This window comes from Sceloporus occidentalis, unplaced genomic scaffold, assembly GCF_023333645.1.
Source record: "Sceloporus occidentalis isolate IW3139 unplaced genomic scaffold, rSceOcc1.0.p SCAF_4, whole genome shotgun sequence".
NCBI classification, from domain to species: Eukaryota; Metazoa; Chordata; class Lepidosauria; order Squamata; family Phrynosomatidae; genus Sceloporus; species Sceloporus occidentalis.
Window position 1 is genome coordinate 142,140,444 of NW_028316984.1, and position 16,659 is coordinate 142,157,102.

The window sequence follows — 16,659 nt, forward strand, 5'->3', positions numbered from 1 at the left end:
TTGCTGTTGTTAATTGCTCTCAAGTCAACTTTGACCCATGGTGACTCTATGAATGAGAGACCTCCAAGTCAATTCTAACCGCCCTGCTCAGCTCCTGTGCAGACTCATGGCCATGGCTTCTCTGATTGAATCCTTCCATCTAGTATATGGTCTTCCTCTTTTCCTATTGCCTTTCACTAAGCAGAAACGTGGGTGAAACGTCATGCAAACGTGGCAGAAACGTTGCAGAAGCGCCAGGGATGTGATCATCCATGCAGCTTCTAAAGTGTAATTGAGGCTTCCCACTATGATCCCGTCATGAATTCGTTCGCGAGGAAGCCATTTTCTGAATACCAGGATATCCGCTATTCAGAAAATGGCTTCCTCGCAAACGATTCCATGATGGCAACATAGTGGGAAGCCTCAATTACGCCACAGATGATCACATCCCTGGCACTTCCACGTTTCTGCCACATTTGCATGGCATTTGGATGATGTTTCACCCTGCTGCATCTGATAAGGTCCAAAGTCTTTTCTAGTGGGCCCTTTCTTTTCATGATATGCCCAAAATATGACATCCTCAATTTGGTCATCTTTGCTTCTAGGGAGAGTTCAGGTCTGATTTGCAACAGCAGCCATGTATTGGTCTTTTTAGCAGGCCTATCATCTTTTGAATAGAGCTTACTTCCAGAAAAAGCAAGTGGAGAGTAACTCCCTAAACATGAGAAAGTTGTCGCTGGTTTATGAAAGTAACAGGACAAAAATTGACACGTGTGTGTGTGTGTGTGTGTGTGTGTGTATATATATATGTATATATATATATCTGTCTTGGACCTTCCATCAAGCTGGTAAGTGTTCTGACTTTGTTCTGTGATTCAAATTCTTTCTTGGACACAGGCTCATTTGGTGGTTCTTACTTCTTAAGTCCAAAACACACTACAGAAATAATCCAGTTTGAGGCCACTTTAACTGCCTTGGCTCAATGCTAGGGAATTCTGGGAACTGTAGTTTTGTGAGACCTTTAGCCTTCTTTGTCAGAAAGAGCTCTGGTGCCACAATGAAGTACTATTCCCTAGCACTGAGGCAGGGCGGTTAAGGCAGTCTCAAACTATGTTATTTCTACAGTGTGTTTTGGACCAAAAGGAAAGAGAGAGCATATAAACTTTTCTATACACAAGAGTGACCAGATGTCCTCACTGCCAAGGACAACAATGGACCAAAAATGTAGGACATTCAAGAAAAACAGGATATTCTGAAATAAAAGCTAAAAGCACAAATGGAAATATTAAATCTATGCTTCTTAGTGATGCTCAAAATGGGGGACATTTGGAATTCCTCCTGGACAGAAGGCTGAAATGGAGGACCTGTCTTGGAAAAGCAGGAGGGCCAAGTCTGGTTACCTTGTCTCTAAAAAAAGCAGTGGTCCCCAAACCGTGCCCTTTAAGGGGATTTTGGACTTCAGCTCCCAGAATCCCACACTATTGGCCAACATGGCTGAGGCTTCTGGGAGCTGAAGCCAAAACCAAAGCACCTTGCTTGCTGCTGCTCCTCCTCCTCCTCCTTCCCCTGCTAGCCACGCCCACTCGGCTCCCCAGTCAGGCGCGCGCCACCGAAACGGCCTCGAAATCACAGAACAGTCACGTGACCCGCCAAAGCCGCGTGGCCGCGTGACTATAGGTGTGTGTGGGGGGGGGAAGGTCCGAAATGTTCCTCGCTGAGGGGGTGGGTGGGAGAAAAAAAGCATACTACGACACATGATTGGCGTCCCTGTCGTCCAATGAAAAAGGCCAGAAGTGTTTGGAACGGAACTGCGGGCTCCAATGAGAGAGGGAGGAAGAAGGAAAGAGGAAAGGCGTGGCCTCTGGGCCTCAGCGAGCGAAGGGAGGTTTGGAGGGGAAGGGAGCAGTCTTCGGCGCTGCTTAGCGAGAGCTCTATAGGTGGAAAACATACTACTTCACATGATTGGCGTCTCCGTTGTCCAATGAAAAGGCCAGCAGTGTTTGGAACGGAACCTTAGGCACCAATGAGCGAGGGAGGAAGAAGGAAAGACGTGGAGTGAGTGCTGGGCCTCAGTGAGCGAAGGGAAGGGGGACTTCTTCGTCAGCGCTGCTCAGCGGGAGCTCGGTAGGTGCCTCTGCGCCAGTATTGAGTTTTGTAGGTCTTGCCAACCAAAAAGGAGCCACGTCAGGCGCTACACTCAGGCGGAATACAATGAAATGCCTAGATACACAGAAGGAGAAGGAGAAGAGAGTGGACATGGGAGGAAGGGATATCAGCCATCTAAGATCCGCAGAGGACACCATTTGCTACTAGCAGGAAACCCCACAGAGCTGGCACACCTCCTGAGGAAGAGCAAAGGCAAATAATGACTGTTGAGGACCTTTACCAGTTCAGCCCAGACAGTGAGGACATGGGAGGAGTAAAGGATCTCCATACCTGGGATCAGACCTTGGTAGAAATGGGGACTGCGTCAGGAGACCAGAAGAAGGTTAAGAACGGGGAGGGTGCCTATAATAAACAATAAGAATAATAAAAACAATAAATGTTATTTGTAGCCTGCCTCTCCCAAAAGGATTGAGGCGGGTTACAACAACAAAATGCATCGACAACGTCTATGCCACAGACAGAAATAACATTATAAAGTACAGATTTAAATGGTTTAAAATAGAATAATGTTGTGAGCGAGAAAAGACTCTAAAATGCAAAGATACATGACCTGGCGCAAAAGTTAAAACTGCCCAAGGCACTGCATTCCCTGTTGCCACGTATGGACAGGGGAGCTGGGCAATTGAGAAAGAAGATAGGAAGAAAACCCATTCATCTGAGATGTAGTGCTGGAGAAGAGTGCTAAGGATCCCATGGACAGCCAAAAGGACAAACAAATGGGTCCTAGAGAAGATCAAGCCAGAAACCTCCCTGGAAGCCAAGATGACCAAACTGAGGCTGTCGCACTTTGGACACATCATGAGAAGGCACAATTCTCTAGAAAAGACAATAAAGCTGGGGAAGGTGGAGGGAGGTAGGAAGAGAGGAAAGCCACATGATAAATGGATGGCCTCTATTAAGGAGTATGGGGTTGCAGGAATTAAGGGGGGCCTTGGAGGTGTCTCATCCATAGGGTCACCATGAGTCAAGATCGACTCAAGAGAAGTTAACAACAACAAAGAGTTGGGGACCCCTGGCTTAATGAGACGACATTTGAAAGGGATCTAATAGTCTTAGTAGACCACAAGCTGAACGTGAGTCAACAGTGCTCAGAATATATTTTAGGCTGAAATGTTAATTGGAAAAGGTTACAATTTGAACTTACTGTCTTAATCTATTAGTGACAATAAGATGAATATTGCCATGCAGTGACTAGGGGCTTGAACAGACAGGCCAGATGAAGCAGCTTTGGGCCACTTTGGAGGTGTGCTGTTTAAATGACACACACATGTCCTAAAAGGCTGGAAGCTCCTTAGGGCTGGAGAGTGGCTTTGGAGCAGCTTCTGGCCCCTTAGGACATGTGCATTGGTTAAACAGCACACTTCCAAAGTGGCTCAAAGCTGCTTCATTTGGCCTGTCTGTTCGGGTTCTTGGATTCAGAAAGCTGTGTTAGGTCAGTTCAGCTGGGTCTGCTGCTTGTGTGAGGTTCTGGACTTACAGTGTGCTGAATCAAAGACTGCTTCTGAAATCATTCTTAATTTCAACGGGGTTTTTTTTTCATGCAACATGGCTACTGTTAAAGAAATAAAAATCCAAAGTAAAGCTAAAGTAGTTAGTTTTATGTGAGTGTTGAAGGCTTTTCAGAATATTTGTGTTGTACATGAATTTCATTTTTGTAAACTGCAGGAATGAAGAGAAACAACTGGCGAGGCAGAGAAAAACGTGCCCGGAGCAATCGCAGGCAAACCTATAATAACCAACCATACAGGGCGCTCCACCACTGGAGTTATACAGAAAGGCAAGTGTATGTTACAGTTCTTTCGGTGTTTTGAAAGTGTGCACTAATGGAGACCATCCATTAGCAACCACCAGGCTATTTCCTTGCCATTTGTAGTTTATGGGAGAAATGGGTGGGTACTATAATAAGGCCCTAATGTGCTTTGGATCAAACTTGAAGATTGGATTATTTTGCCAAATAATCTCCTTGGCAAAACAACCTTCAAAAAGCATTATTCCCATATTTGCTTAGTGTTAACCAGACTATTTGGGGGCAAAATATTCCAATTTCTTTGAATGTTCCATGGGATAATTTGCTATTTACTATAGTAATCCCAATAAAGTAAGCTGCATTTTCCTACTTCATAGTGGGAAGCATAGTGTCTAGATCAAGGGAAGTAATAGTTATTCTGCTTTAGTCAGACCTCATCTGGAATACTGTGTCCAGTTCTGGGCACCACAGTTCAAAAAGGATGTTGACAAGCTGAAGCATGTCCAAAGAAGGGCAACCAAAATGGTGAAGGGTCTGGAAACTATGCCTTATGAGGAAATGCTTAGTGAGCTAGGTATGTTTAGCCTGGAGGCAATATAAGAGCCCTGTGTAAGCATTTGAAGGGATGTCATATTGAGGATGGGCCAAGTTTGTTTTCTGCTGCTTCAGGGAATAGGACCCAGAGCAATGGATGCAAGCTTTAGGCAAAGAGATTCCACCTCAACATTAGGAGGAACTTCCTGGCAGTAAAAGTTGTTTTTGACAGTGCAACATGTCAGGGATGATAGGAGTTGTAGCTCTTCACCTCTGGCTCTAACTCACCACCTTGTTATGCACCGGCGCTGACCAGTTTTGGCCAGTGGTTAATGCTTTTCTCCAAAGCAGCAGAGTTTCAGAGAATAGGCTGAAGACCCTGACAAACTCTCCAAGCCTTCTCACTCTTCTTCCACAGAAGTCTTCACACTTCTCCAGGATCCTGCTGGCTCTTGTATCTTCACCCAAGACACCAGACAACTCAGTAGTCTTATATAAAAGATCTACTTTATTCTACTATATACAAATACTAATGCCCTCACAAATCACAATCTCCAAACTACTCACACAATACATTGGCAAACATAGCAATTATTATAGCCATTGTCAAACACCACCCACTTAGTCAGTTTCCACCCAGTGGGCGTGTACATCCATTTTGATTGGTTCTCATAGTTCAACCCATACTTAATGATTTCATCATTTCACCTTGTACACTTAATGATTCTCAGGTGTTTTCAATTATACATTCTACATTTCTGTCCTTGGCATTTAGGACTGCTAAATTACATTAGCTTTTACACCTGTGTGGCTTCTTAATTGCTTTTGCTTAGTCATAGTGACTCTCACATACATGTTTTATTTCTTCTACTGTATATCCCATGTTGCATTTTCCTTAACACAACAAACTTCCTTGGATAGTGGTGGTGTCTCCTTCTTTGGAGGTCTTTAAACAGAGGCTTGATGGCCATCTGTTGGAGGTGCTTTGATTGTGAGTTCCTGCATGACAGGGGGCTGGACTGGATGGCCCTTGTCATCTCTTCCAACTCTATGATTCTTTGATATGTACTGTACTGCAATATTCTAATTGCATTTTACAGTATGTGGAATCAAGGTGTTGTCAGACTGGTGAATAGGATGGGTTAAGAGGTGGAAATACCACACTAAAGCTGTTTTAGCTGCAAGAAGCTTCAAGAAGGTCACTTCAAACATCCCAAACCTTCAAGCCTTCAGCCACACTTAACTTTGAAGGTCATGGTTCATCCCACTAGCAGAGGTTATTATGAATTGGAGGAGACGGTTCTAAAAACATAGCTGTTACTGTCAAAGGAAAGGTTAAATGATGGTTTATATGGCCTAATAGCTGCTTAGTGGTCCCTTGAAATCTGTTTCTGTGGAAGGGGCAGGGTGATGAGAAAGTTATAGTGGAGAAAGATAAAGTAGGGGATTGGAGCTTTCTTTTTATTATAGCTTCTCATTCCATCCTTTAAACTAACCTTTTGGTTTCTAAATTTAGAAAGGAACTTAATTGACTCACAGGAACTAATTAACTCATAGTAAGAACTAAGTGTTTACTTACTCTCTGCTTGTCAAGAAGAACATTTGCCTTCAGCTGCCAGTTGTCTTGAGACTGTGAAGGGAAATATACTCTGTCTAATTCAGGGATGCGTATATAGAGGTGCATAGTTTACACTGATGTAAACTGCCTTGAAGATAATTTGATTAAAATGTAGTACAGTGTGCCCGCATTATACCCAAAGAATGGCGCCACGCATTGGAAAGCGTAATTGCGCGCATGCCCATGCACACACTGCTGCACCACCGCAAGCACGAGCCCATTAACTTTAATGGGGTTTGAGCTTACATGGTATTTCTCTTACACGGTGGGGTTCAGAACAAATCCCCCGCATAAGGGAAGGGACTACTGTATCAAAATCTTTTAGAGCAAAACAGAAATGTACAGGAAGATGACAGTGTTTTATTAGTTAATCTATCAACAGTATTGTATTCTTTTCTTCATGCATTCCTTTTTTATAGATATGAACAAGAAGAAAGACAAAACTCACAGAACCCGGGTACAAGCCAAACTGAATCCCCCTCTACATCTTCTAGTATGTGCCAGAACTCTCCAGCGCCTGGTAAGAAAAGTGTTAACAAAGCTCACTACTTTTTTAAAAATATATATATATATATGTCCACTGCTATATTGTGTAGCTAAGAGGACTGTTAAACAAACTTGTTTTTGAAGAAATATCTGTTCTATTTCTTTTTAGAATTACCGGGTTTTTATTATGATCCTGAAAAGAATCGTTATTTCCGCTTACTTCCTGGGCATAACAACTGCAATCCTCTCACCAGAGAAAGCATTCAGCACAGAGAAATGGAATGTCAGAGGCTGAAACTCCTAGAAGAGGAAAAGAAATGTATAAAAGTACCGTGTTTAATTTGTTCCTTAAATTTTGCACAGTGGCCTCCATCCAGCACAGAGTTATGCATTATTAAGTCATTTGATGTCTGTGCATTTCAATCTGACTAATTCTGTATGGGATTGTGGCCTCTGGTTTAATATAAGTCTAAATTTCTCTGTTAGATGAGCAAGTGTGTTATTGATCAAGCTTTAATTCATAAACAGAAGTCTACAGATATGGATGGACTAAGCACAGCAAGTGTTTTAAAAATGTATCAAATTCACAATTTACTAGTTGTTCATCTGCTAATGTACATAAGAAGCTGATGTGCTTTATTTGTCTTTAAGCACAACGAATATGACATAATATTATTCTGTCCCCAATTTTTAATAGAAAACATCCAGATGTGGACTGAACTCTTCAATTGTCTTACGCAAGAGGCAGTTAGGTTTGTTCAGCTCAATCAACTATTGCAGGTAAGATTATTTAACATTTCATTTATGTTATAGAGCTCTTGCAAAGTTGCCTATGATCTAGTGAATTTATTCATATCTCATTCTGTAGTGCATGGATGGTGTATTTGTATGTCTTTCACTTTTAGCCCACCTTTACCAGAAAATTAGTTTGCAGACTTGACAGATGAGGTAAATATTTCTTATTCAAATGTTGTCCTTTCTTCAACTTGTGTTTTAAAAAAGAATATACAATTATTAATGGTCCTTTACTGTTTAGCTTTAACTAAATAATCTGATAATAACTACTTTATTTCACTGATATTAATAGGCAGTTCAGTAGAATGAATTGCCTTTTTGTCCCCTATTACTGTCCTGGAATTAATATGTTTGGTAACATCTGGGCAATGTAAGAATTTAATATAACTGAAGTGTTAGAAAATATTGCTTTACATCCATTTTATCTATTTTATTGACATTAAAAAACAATATGGTAATTTTATTTTCTCTTTTCCTCTTTTCTTTGTAGGTTGATTCATGAATTAAAGGTGAATTGTATGCAGAGAAGAAAATTAGAAATTGAGAGCCCAGATTCTACAGTTTCTGGAAACAACTATTTTAAACTGATAGCAGTATGTTGAGTGCTCTTCTTTTATGCTGGAACATAAACATTTGTGTTTGCACTGGATAGCAACATTATCTTATGTGGATAGCCACAGAGGATCCGGGGTCTGCAAACATCATATATTCCACCACCCATGGACCTCTTTGTCCCAAACCTACCCATTTTTCTGAAACCATTTCCCCCAGCTGTTTGTTTGTTTTTTTTAAGAGGAAAAGGCTCCCTCCCAAAGTTGACCTTCACAGTAGCCTTAACTCATTCCTTCCTAGAGGCTTCTAAGTGTTTTTCCCCAGTTGTTGGAGACAGGGGACTACATTGGAGCACTGTGGGCTGCACAGTTTTCATTCCTGTTGTAAGACACATACATGAGAACTTTCAGAAACCTGGGTGCCATATACTTGGAAGAATGTACCTTATAGCTGGATCTGTGATATGGGATGGAAATAACAATGTGTTAATCTATGGCATTTGGGGAACCAATTGCATTTTGGTATGTGTAGAAATTCTTATTGGTACCTGGACTCTCTCCATGTATAGGAAAAAAACTTACAGCAACTCAAAACAAGACATTTTCTTTTCTTTTCTTTTTAGGCAGACACTGCTTATGAAAGAATATTTACTGTGAATGATGTAGAGCATGGAGGATGTAAATATGGTATTATCAACCTTAGTGGCTTGGGGAAGGATTCTCTTACTGTGGAGATGTATGACAACCTTTATTTTACAAACCGCAAGGTATTATTTTGTCCTTTGTTCAAGATTACAATTGATCCGTTCTGTTTGATTGCAATTAAGATTGCAATCCTGCAAATAAGCATCCTTTTGATAAGAATATTGCATAGTCCCTCCTGATTTTACTTACAATAATAAATCTAGTTATTTAAGTGAGTTTTGCAAAGTGAAATGTTGGACTCAATTGGGTGAAAGTAGCCTGGAGAAGAATTTAGAAGTAAAATACTACAGCTAAACTACCTGTAGTTAATTCTTTCAGTTCTTGTTGTTCTGCCTTTAGCAAGCAAAAGTATTCAACTAAAGAAAATATGAGTTTGATTAAATAGCTTCAGCAGAATTTCTGATGTGTAAGCCTTCAGTTCAAATTATTGTAGATGGGAATAGATTCTGACTAACGAAATAAATTTGCAGTTTCTGTCACAGGTTTGCAAATATCCCCAGAATGATTTTCGCCACTTTGTGCACCTCAATTATGCATGGGGTACTGACTTCAGAGTGGAGTTGTTGTGAAACATATGTAAGACTGACTTTGAATGCAGTTCAGAAACTACTGTTGATTCAAAATACCATTGTGCAGCGGCTGACGGGATCTTGAGAATGTATTTCCTCTCTGCTTAAGCAACTATGTCAGCCTCTAATTTATGCCTAGGCACAATTCAAAGAGGTGGGGGATTAACTTTAAAAACATTAACAGTTTTGGACTGAGGTATTGGAGAGAGTACTTTTCTTCATATGAGCCAGTTCAGATTGTTGTGAAATGCCTTTCTTTTGGTGTCCCCAGTGTTACCATACGAGGTCAGGCATTTTCAATAATGGCAGTCAGAGTTCAAGCATCCTCTCCTCAGATAAGATTAGTCTGGCACCACTTTTGTTGTTGTTCTGGTGTCACATGACACCTAGGCATTTTTAACATACTCCTTTATTCTCGGGCGTTGTTTTTTTAATATTTTTTTTCTTTAGAGGTTTTAGAAGTTGTACACTTATGTATATTCCATTATTATATTACAGTATTTGCCATGTTGCAGAACTGTCCTAGAAATGTTTTTTAAGGGGCAGAACAAAAATATATAAGGGATTTGTTCAGACTAGTCATTCTATCAGTTGTTTGGCCCTTGTATAGGTAGAATGGCTGATAAGCTGTACTACTGTACCAAGCCTGAAATGTTGTTAGGATATTATTGAATCTCTCACCTCTTCTATGGTAATATTCCCTGATTGATGTTTTGTGCCTTCAAGTTGATTTTGACTTATGGTGACCCTAAGGTGAACGTATCATGGAAAATTTTTGGCAAGATTTTTCAGAGTGGGTTTGACAATGCCATCCCCTAAGGCTGGAAAAGTGACTTGCCTAGGTCACCCAGTAGCTTTACATGACAGGGCCAGGATTCAGACCCTGGTCTGCAGAGCCATAGTCCTACCCTCAAACCACTACACCACGTTTGCTGTAATCCATCCCCTGATTACTTTTTTGGTTAGTTACAGCAATGCAAACTGTTCAGTTTATTCATCCCACAGTAGGTGAAGGGTTGTCCTTCTAATCATATGTTGGAGGAGTAAGATTCCACTCGTTATATTCTGTCTCACATATTCAGCCCTTCTGGGTCTTAATTTCTTGGATTCTGTTGTTGTTCCAATTGACTTTACCTGTTGTATCTTTCTTTGTGTGTATTAAGGTGAATTCTGTTTGTTGGGCATCACTAAGTCATCCAGATTCCCATGTTCTATATCCTTTTTTTTAAAACGAAGAAGCACTAGCTAATTAACATATTTCTCAAAATTATCACTGTTCAGGGATTGCAAAGAACATATAATTGGTTATGCATCTACTAATCTGTCCCTTTGTCCCACCAGCCTCAGTAGGCATCAACCACCATTAGACTAATGACAGTTGCACCCAATGAAAGATGCAGAACAGCATGATTAGGAAGCAATAGTGATTAATTATATCCAGATGATATCTTTGCCACAAGTGTTAGGCATTTCTTTAATATATTCCACAATACTGAAGCACTAAATATGGAAACTGTACAGTTTTGTATGGCTCTACAAGATTACCATTATTTAATTTTTTAAAAAAAATCTAAATACTAATTAATTATTATTACTGTTAATTTAATTAATGTTAAATAAAACATCTTCCCTGTGTTTTTCCCTTTAGTGATGTAAAGAGCAGGAATGTCACTTGCTTCTCAACCACATTATTCTTTCTGATTGTGTTTAACTTCTTTACTAAAACGATAGGTATGAAAGATTGGCAGCACTGAGAAAAAAGAGAAGTATCCACTTAAAAGAAATCCCAGGAGTCTTGCTTTATAGTATGTGTTATACATTTTGAGACTGCCTGAAAGTGACTGTTCTCTGGTGAAATATTTATGAGTGCTGCTGTAGCAGAGGTGGATCTTCCTCTCAGGCTGATATTAAGTGACACATTTTGTTCCTTTGAGAGTTGTTTGTATTGCCTCTTTAATATCCTTAACTGCCTCCATCAAGCTGTGCCTCATGGGCATTGCAGAAACTCTAGGCTGTGCCAGTTTGCTCCCAGCATCCTTATTTAGCAACTCTAACACAGGTACTGCATGATTGTTGGATGGATGATTATGCATATAGATTTGGGGTGTAAATCTTCCAGCACTTTCAGTGCCTGTCTCTAAGACATCTAACAATAAATACCAGTCCTGAATTATATCTGTAAGATTATAATGAAAATGTAGAACTGTTCAATAGAAAATGTTTATCTATGGGTTGTGCACAGTTAAGAATTTAGAACCCCTATTATAATGATACATTAGATCAAACAGTGAACTTCGAAATTTATACTTTAGTTTGCTTATACTTTTATTAGGCCAACCTGTATGGTCTTCAGAGTTTCTCTTGGGGTCATCATGCAGAAAACAGTGTGGAAACGTGCTTGACAGTACTTTACTGGATTTCAGTACTCTCTCTATGATTGAGATCAACATGGCCATCCCTGCATTTGTATTAATTTATTACAGTGGTCCCATGGTATCCGCTGGAGTTTAGTTCCAGGACTTTTTGTGGATACTAAAATCTGTGGATTCTGAAGTCCCATTAAATCCAATGGCACAGTAAGATGGTGTCCCTTCTATAAAATGGCAAAATCAAGGATTGCCTTGTGGAAAATTAAATATTTTTATTCAAACCGCGGATGCGTCAATCTGTAGATAAAAAATCCATGGATATGGGGAGCTGACTGTATTTGTACACATGTGACAGTGTGCGTCTAAAGAAAATATGGTCTGCTGCTGTTGCACAGGACCCTCAGACCCCAAGTATTTATGATCCTTTTTGAAATAGTACTCATAAAGCATGTATGAGATGAGTGAAAATGAAGCATTTGCACAGTTTGCATAAAGTATTTTACCTAGATATTGAAACAAAAAACTATCATATTCATTCAATAATATTGTAACTGCATTAATTTTGGAAGATCTAATATCCAGTTGTCTCATGCGGACAAGTGCTACCATGAATAGTTTATATTCGGCCCTCTGTATCCACAGATTTTTTTTTCAATCCATGGATTGAAAATATTCCAAAAAAATATAAATTCCAACAAGCAAACCTTGACTTTGCCATTTTATATAAGGCAGTGATGGCGAACCTATGGCACGTGTGCCAGAAATGGCACTCAGAGCCCTCTCTGTGGGCACATATGCCATCGTCCCAGCACATAGTTTGCCAGAGTTTGTTACTAGAAAGCCAGTGGGACATGGCACTTCTCAATAAATAAGTGGGTTTTGGGTTGCAGTTTGGGCACTCGGCCTCGAAAAGGTTCGCCATCACTGATATAAAGCATACCATTTTATTATGCTATTGTATTTAATGAGACTTTATGTGTTACAAAAACAATCTTAAAATGGGTCACTGAGCAGATAAAAGAAAACTGATTTAGAGTAGATGAATTATGGACTTACTGTGCAGATAACCTACGCACGCCTGTTTTTGTGTATTAATGCAAAAATAGGCAGGGTTTAAGGGACATGGTTGCTTAGCAGCTAAGATGCTGATTCTGATGACCACAAGGTCAACAGGTTGGCAGTTTGAGACCCAAGCGCCGAGTGACAGAGTGAGCTCCCGTCACTAGTGTCAGTTTCTGCCAGCCTAGCATTTTGAAAGCATGCAAATCAAGTAGATAAATAGGCACCCCTTCGGTGGGAAGGTAACAGCATTCTGTGCAGTCATGGTGGCCATGACAATGGGGTCATCTTTGACAATGCTGCCTCCCTCGGCTTAAGAATGGCTTAAGAGCACCACCCCTACAGCTGGACACGATTTGACAATCAGGTCAAAGGAGAAACCTTTACCTCCTTAGGCAAGGTCTAGAAGTAGAGGACCAGTTTTCAGTCTCTGGATCTGCCACAGCAGCCCCAAAAAACATGCTCCAACAGTAAAATGGCTGGAAACCCACTTCAGGTTTGTGAAACTCCTTTTGTAGATTTGAGGGGATGAAACAAGGTGCAGAGGGGCCCTACATATTGTTTTTTTGGCAGAATTACTGTTTTCAAGGAGGTAAGTATAAGCAATATTTTTTCAGTGGGAGAAAAATCTGAGAAGAGCCTGTAGTAAGTAGTCTGTCAAAAAAAAGTCCTATGGATGGCTAGATTTCAACTCCTGTATTAAAAAAAAAAAAAGGTAATTCCATGTCATAGAAATATCTCCACTGTGTCTTGAATGTAAACATTCTGAAGCTGTTGGTGTATAAATAATAAAATTGTAGTCCCCCAAATATTTCAAGCAGCAAGCCTGGTACTGAGCATCATTTTTCATTTCCACATGATGCCTAAGAACTTCTTTTCCTCTTCTTTTAGGAGATCAACCAGGAATGTTGTGCAGCTTTAAAATCCCCACAGCCTGGTCCTGTGCCTGGTGTTTGAATCCTCAGGCTGACAATTGCTTTAGCACTGGTGAGATGAAGTAACTTCCTACTTCCATTTTGAATTTTATTATCCAACTGGTGCTTACACTTTATTTACTGTAGGTTTAAGTCGACAGGTACTTGTGACCAATACAGTGACTGGTCATCGGCAGACATTTGGTACCAGTAGTGATGTCCTAGCACAGCAGTTTGCCACTCAGGTAGGTAGGACAGTTTTGTGAGAGAAGCAGCTTCTGAAATATACAGTACTTCTGTGCTGTTTGAGCTGCTTTTATTTGTTCATTGCCTTGAGAAACCTTGTAAGTTCAGAGGCAATAATAAATAAATTTAGAAGCCCACTTAATTTCTTCCCTTGCTTTTTCAGACTCCAATGCTCTATAATGGCTGCCGTTCAGGGGAGATTTTCAGCATTGATGTCCGTCAGCGTTCCCATAAAGGGCAGAGATGGAAGGCCATCCGTCTTTTCCATCACTCAGCAGTCACATCTGTTAATGTTCTAAAAAATGAGCACTACCTCATGGCTGCAGATATGGAAGGCAAGGTAGAGATGGGTTTCTTGCATAAAATGTTGCATATATTTTTACTCATATGTTCCATAGTTTTTCCTTTACTTAAGGCAGATGTATATTTCTGTTACTCTGTCAACTTGCAGGTAAAACTCTGGGATCTGAGAAAACTAAAATGTGTGAAAGAATATAGAGGCCATCACAATGAACATACCATTCTTCCTTTGCACATTAATGAAGAAGAGGGATTTCTTACAGCAGGTATGACACACGGTTAAATGCAGTTATGGTGGCCTAGTGGTGGTGTTTGCTCTGCTGGAAAAGTAAAGCTGTCTGTGTTTTTCTTTGACCTCTTAAGTATACATAGGCGGGTTACAGACGGGCAGGGGAAGACGTCTTGAAGGTGTATTTGGCTGAATATGGAGCCTTCAGACCGCCCGCCCTGGGGGCGTGGCTCAGGTGTATGGGGCTTCCACACGGGGGGCAGTGAAGACGCCTCACCTGGGGCCATTTCTGACCCACAGTTTCCATACCGCCACCTCGGAGGACGCTGCAAAGAGAGAGGCAGCTTCCGCATGGGCGGCCAAAAACGGGGCTTTTTTTTTTTTCTTTTGCCGGCTGGCGGATGCGCAGCTGCGCAGCTGCGGCGCTCAGCACCGGCAGCAGAAAGCCTATGTGCACATTTAAAGCGCCCAGGCCCCTTTAAACTTTTTCCCTCGCACTGCCCAAGAACAATGGTGGTCTCCTGCCAGCTGGTGATCAACTAGTGTTGGCATCCTTGTCCGCTTGCACATTGGTAGTGTCACCAGCATCATGGATGCCTCCTCTCCTTTGGTCCCCACGCTCTTGCTGAATCTGCAATGCACAGCCAAAGCTGTTGCTGCTGCCACCGCTGTCCGCCTGCCATCCCCCATCACCTCCCTTGTACATATGTAAATATTTAAAGTTTTAGGGGTTTTTTATTGTTAGGTGAAAATGGCACAGGAATGTGTGTAGGGGTTCACTTTAAATTCCAAACTTTCCCCAATTCTAGCAGCGCATGCGTACATGTTGCTCTAGGGTTAGGGTTACGAGCATTAAAATAGAGTGCAGCTGTACTGCAGCTTCCACATCTGCATGGCATCTGATGCTCTAATTAGAGCCTTGGTGCAAACTGCGCATGTTCCAGGACCCCGACTCATTATGCGACGCAGCAGACACGGAGCTTTTAAATGGGCAACTTAAATTAGCAGCGTAACAATTCTGGCGTACCGGTGCAGCAGCTTATAGACGGAGTTGCGCAGTTGCGCAGTATATAGAAAAGAAGCGGGGGAAAGCAGCACCTTTTTAATGCCACTTCTTCCCGCTTGGGGCGTGAGGGCGGCGTGTTCATGGCGGCATTCAGGTAAGGGCCGTCTGAAGGCTATACCTTCATGACGTCATGAACACACCCCTTTTTGCCCGTCTGTAACCCGCCATAGAGAATAATGATATACTGTCATATCTGAATTATGAAGAGACTGAGCCTCCAATGTTACCTTTCCCCTCCTTTTTGGTTTGGTGTTTACTCTGAACTGTTGACCTTATTGGGCATTATCTCCATACATCCACAGTTGCTTTGCTGCTTTTGCCTCAGAAAGCTGATCCCAACCCATTTTACTGCCTATGTTGGGAGCTAAACTCTCCCCACCACCGTCATGCACAATATGTAAGAAAACAAAACAAAAGCCAATCAAACTGGAATTTGAATCTTATTTTAGCATATTTAATGAAACAGTGCCCTCTACCAGGTTGGCTTAGAGGGCATATGTAGATCATGTGGCACTCAGCAATCTTTCTAACACTTCCTAACACATCTGCTGCCTGAGGGAGATACCACCCTCTGCTCAGTAGTAGGGCTAACTGTTGCTTAAATCTGAAAGAAAAACCTAGCATGAGAAAGCAAATGGAAAGAGAGGCTATGTTGTGACAAAAATATTGGAATTAACAAAAGGATGTAGGTGCTGGAAATTTCTTTTGATTTTAATTACCTTTTGTCCTTTTAGTGGGTCAAGACTGTTATACACGAATTTGGAGTCTGCAAGATGCCCGATTGCTACGGACGATCCCTTCTCCACATCCATCTTCCACCGACTCCATCCCAAGTGTAGTGTTCTCATCTCGGCTTGGAGGCACCCGAGGGGTTCCTGGCTTGCTTATGGCTGTCAGGCAGGATCTGTACTATTTTTCATATAAATCGGATGACCCATATTGCTTAGATACCAAAGACATGGACCATTCCATCCTACTTAGTGACTGAAACTAATAATATGATGGGGATTTAAATTATTATTGTATTGACATGACTTGTTGTTCTTATCATCCATTAACATTTTGGAGCTTCATAGTAATCCCAAGAACATTTTTCTTTTCTATATTTTTTATGAAGCATTGAAAATAAATTCAGAAGTGATTATATTTTGCTTTTTCCAAGCATGACTGGTTCATTCTTTATGTATGGGTGTTTGTAAGTATGTATATTAGAAATGAACGATTGTGGAGGGATAGGAGGCTGCATTCATCCCTCGGGACCATGGAGAGTTGCACCCGTCAAGCAAAACAAAAATATCCCCCCTCCCCCCAATGCCTTTACCATGT

At 41.1% G+C, this 16,659-nt stretch overlaps 1 protein-coding gene across 4 annotated transcripts; it reads left to right on the forward strand.

Moving 5' to 3' along the window:
* Positions 1 to 1,867: 1,867 nt before the first annotated feature.
* On the forward strand, positions 1,868 to 16,602 carry DCAF4 (DDB1 and CUL4 associated factor 4). 4 transcript variants are annotated; one of them, XM_089521816.1, is made up of 14 exons: positions 1,868 to 2,103; positions 3,811 to 3,928; positions 6,464 to 6,564; positions 6,700 to 6,857; positions 7,228 to 7,310; positions 7,816 to 7,918; positions 8,500 to 8,643; positions 10,314 to 10,363; positions 11,130 to 11,209; positions 13,470 to 13,565; positions 13,640 to 13,737; positions 13,902 to 14,078; positions 14,190 to 14,304; positions 16,068 to 16,602. In XM_089521816.1, the coding sequence occupies exons 2-14, from the start codon at positions 3,813 to 3,815 to the stop codon at positions 16,319 to 16,321; spliced, it is 1,575 nt and encodes a 524-aa protein (XP_089377942.1). In that variant the 5' UTR covers positions 1,868 to 2,103; positions 3,811 to 3,812; the 3' UTR covers positions 16,322 to 16,602. The 4 variants fall into 4 exon arrangements, with proteins under 4 accessions (XP_089377942.1, XP_089377945.1, XP_089377944.1 ...); XM_089521819.1 differs by having other exon boundaries at positions 1,869 to 2,103; positions 3,811 to 3,922; XM_089521818.1 differs by lacking the exon at positions 1,868 to 2,103 and adding an exon at positions 2,112 to 2,467.
* The last annotated feature ends 57 nt before the right edge of the window (positions 16,603 to 16,659 follow it).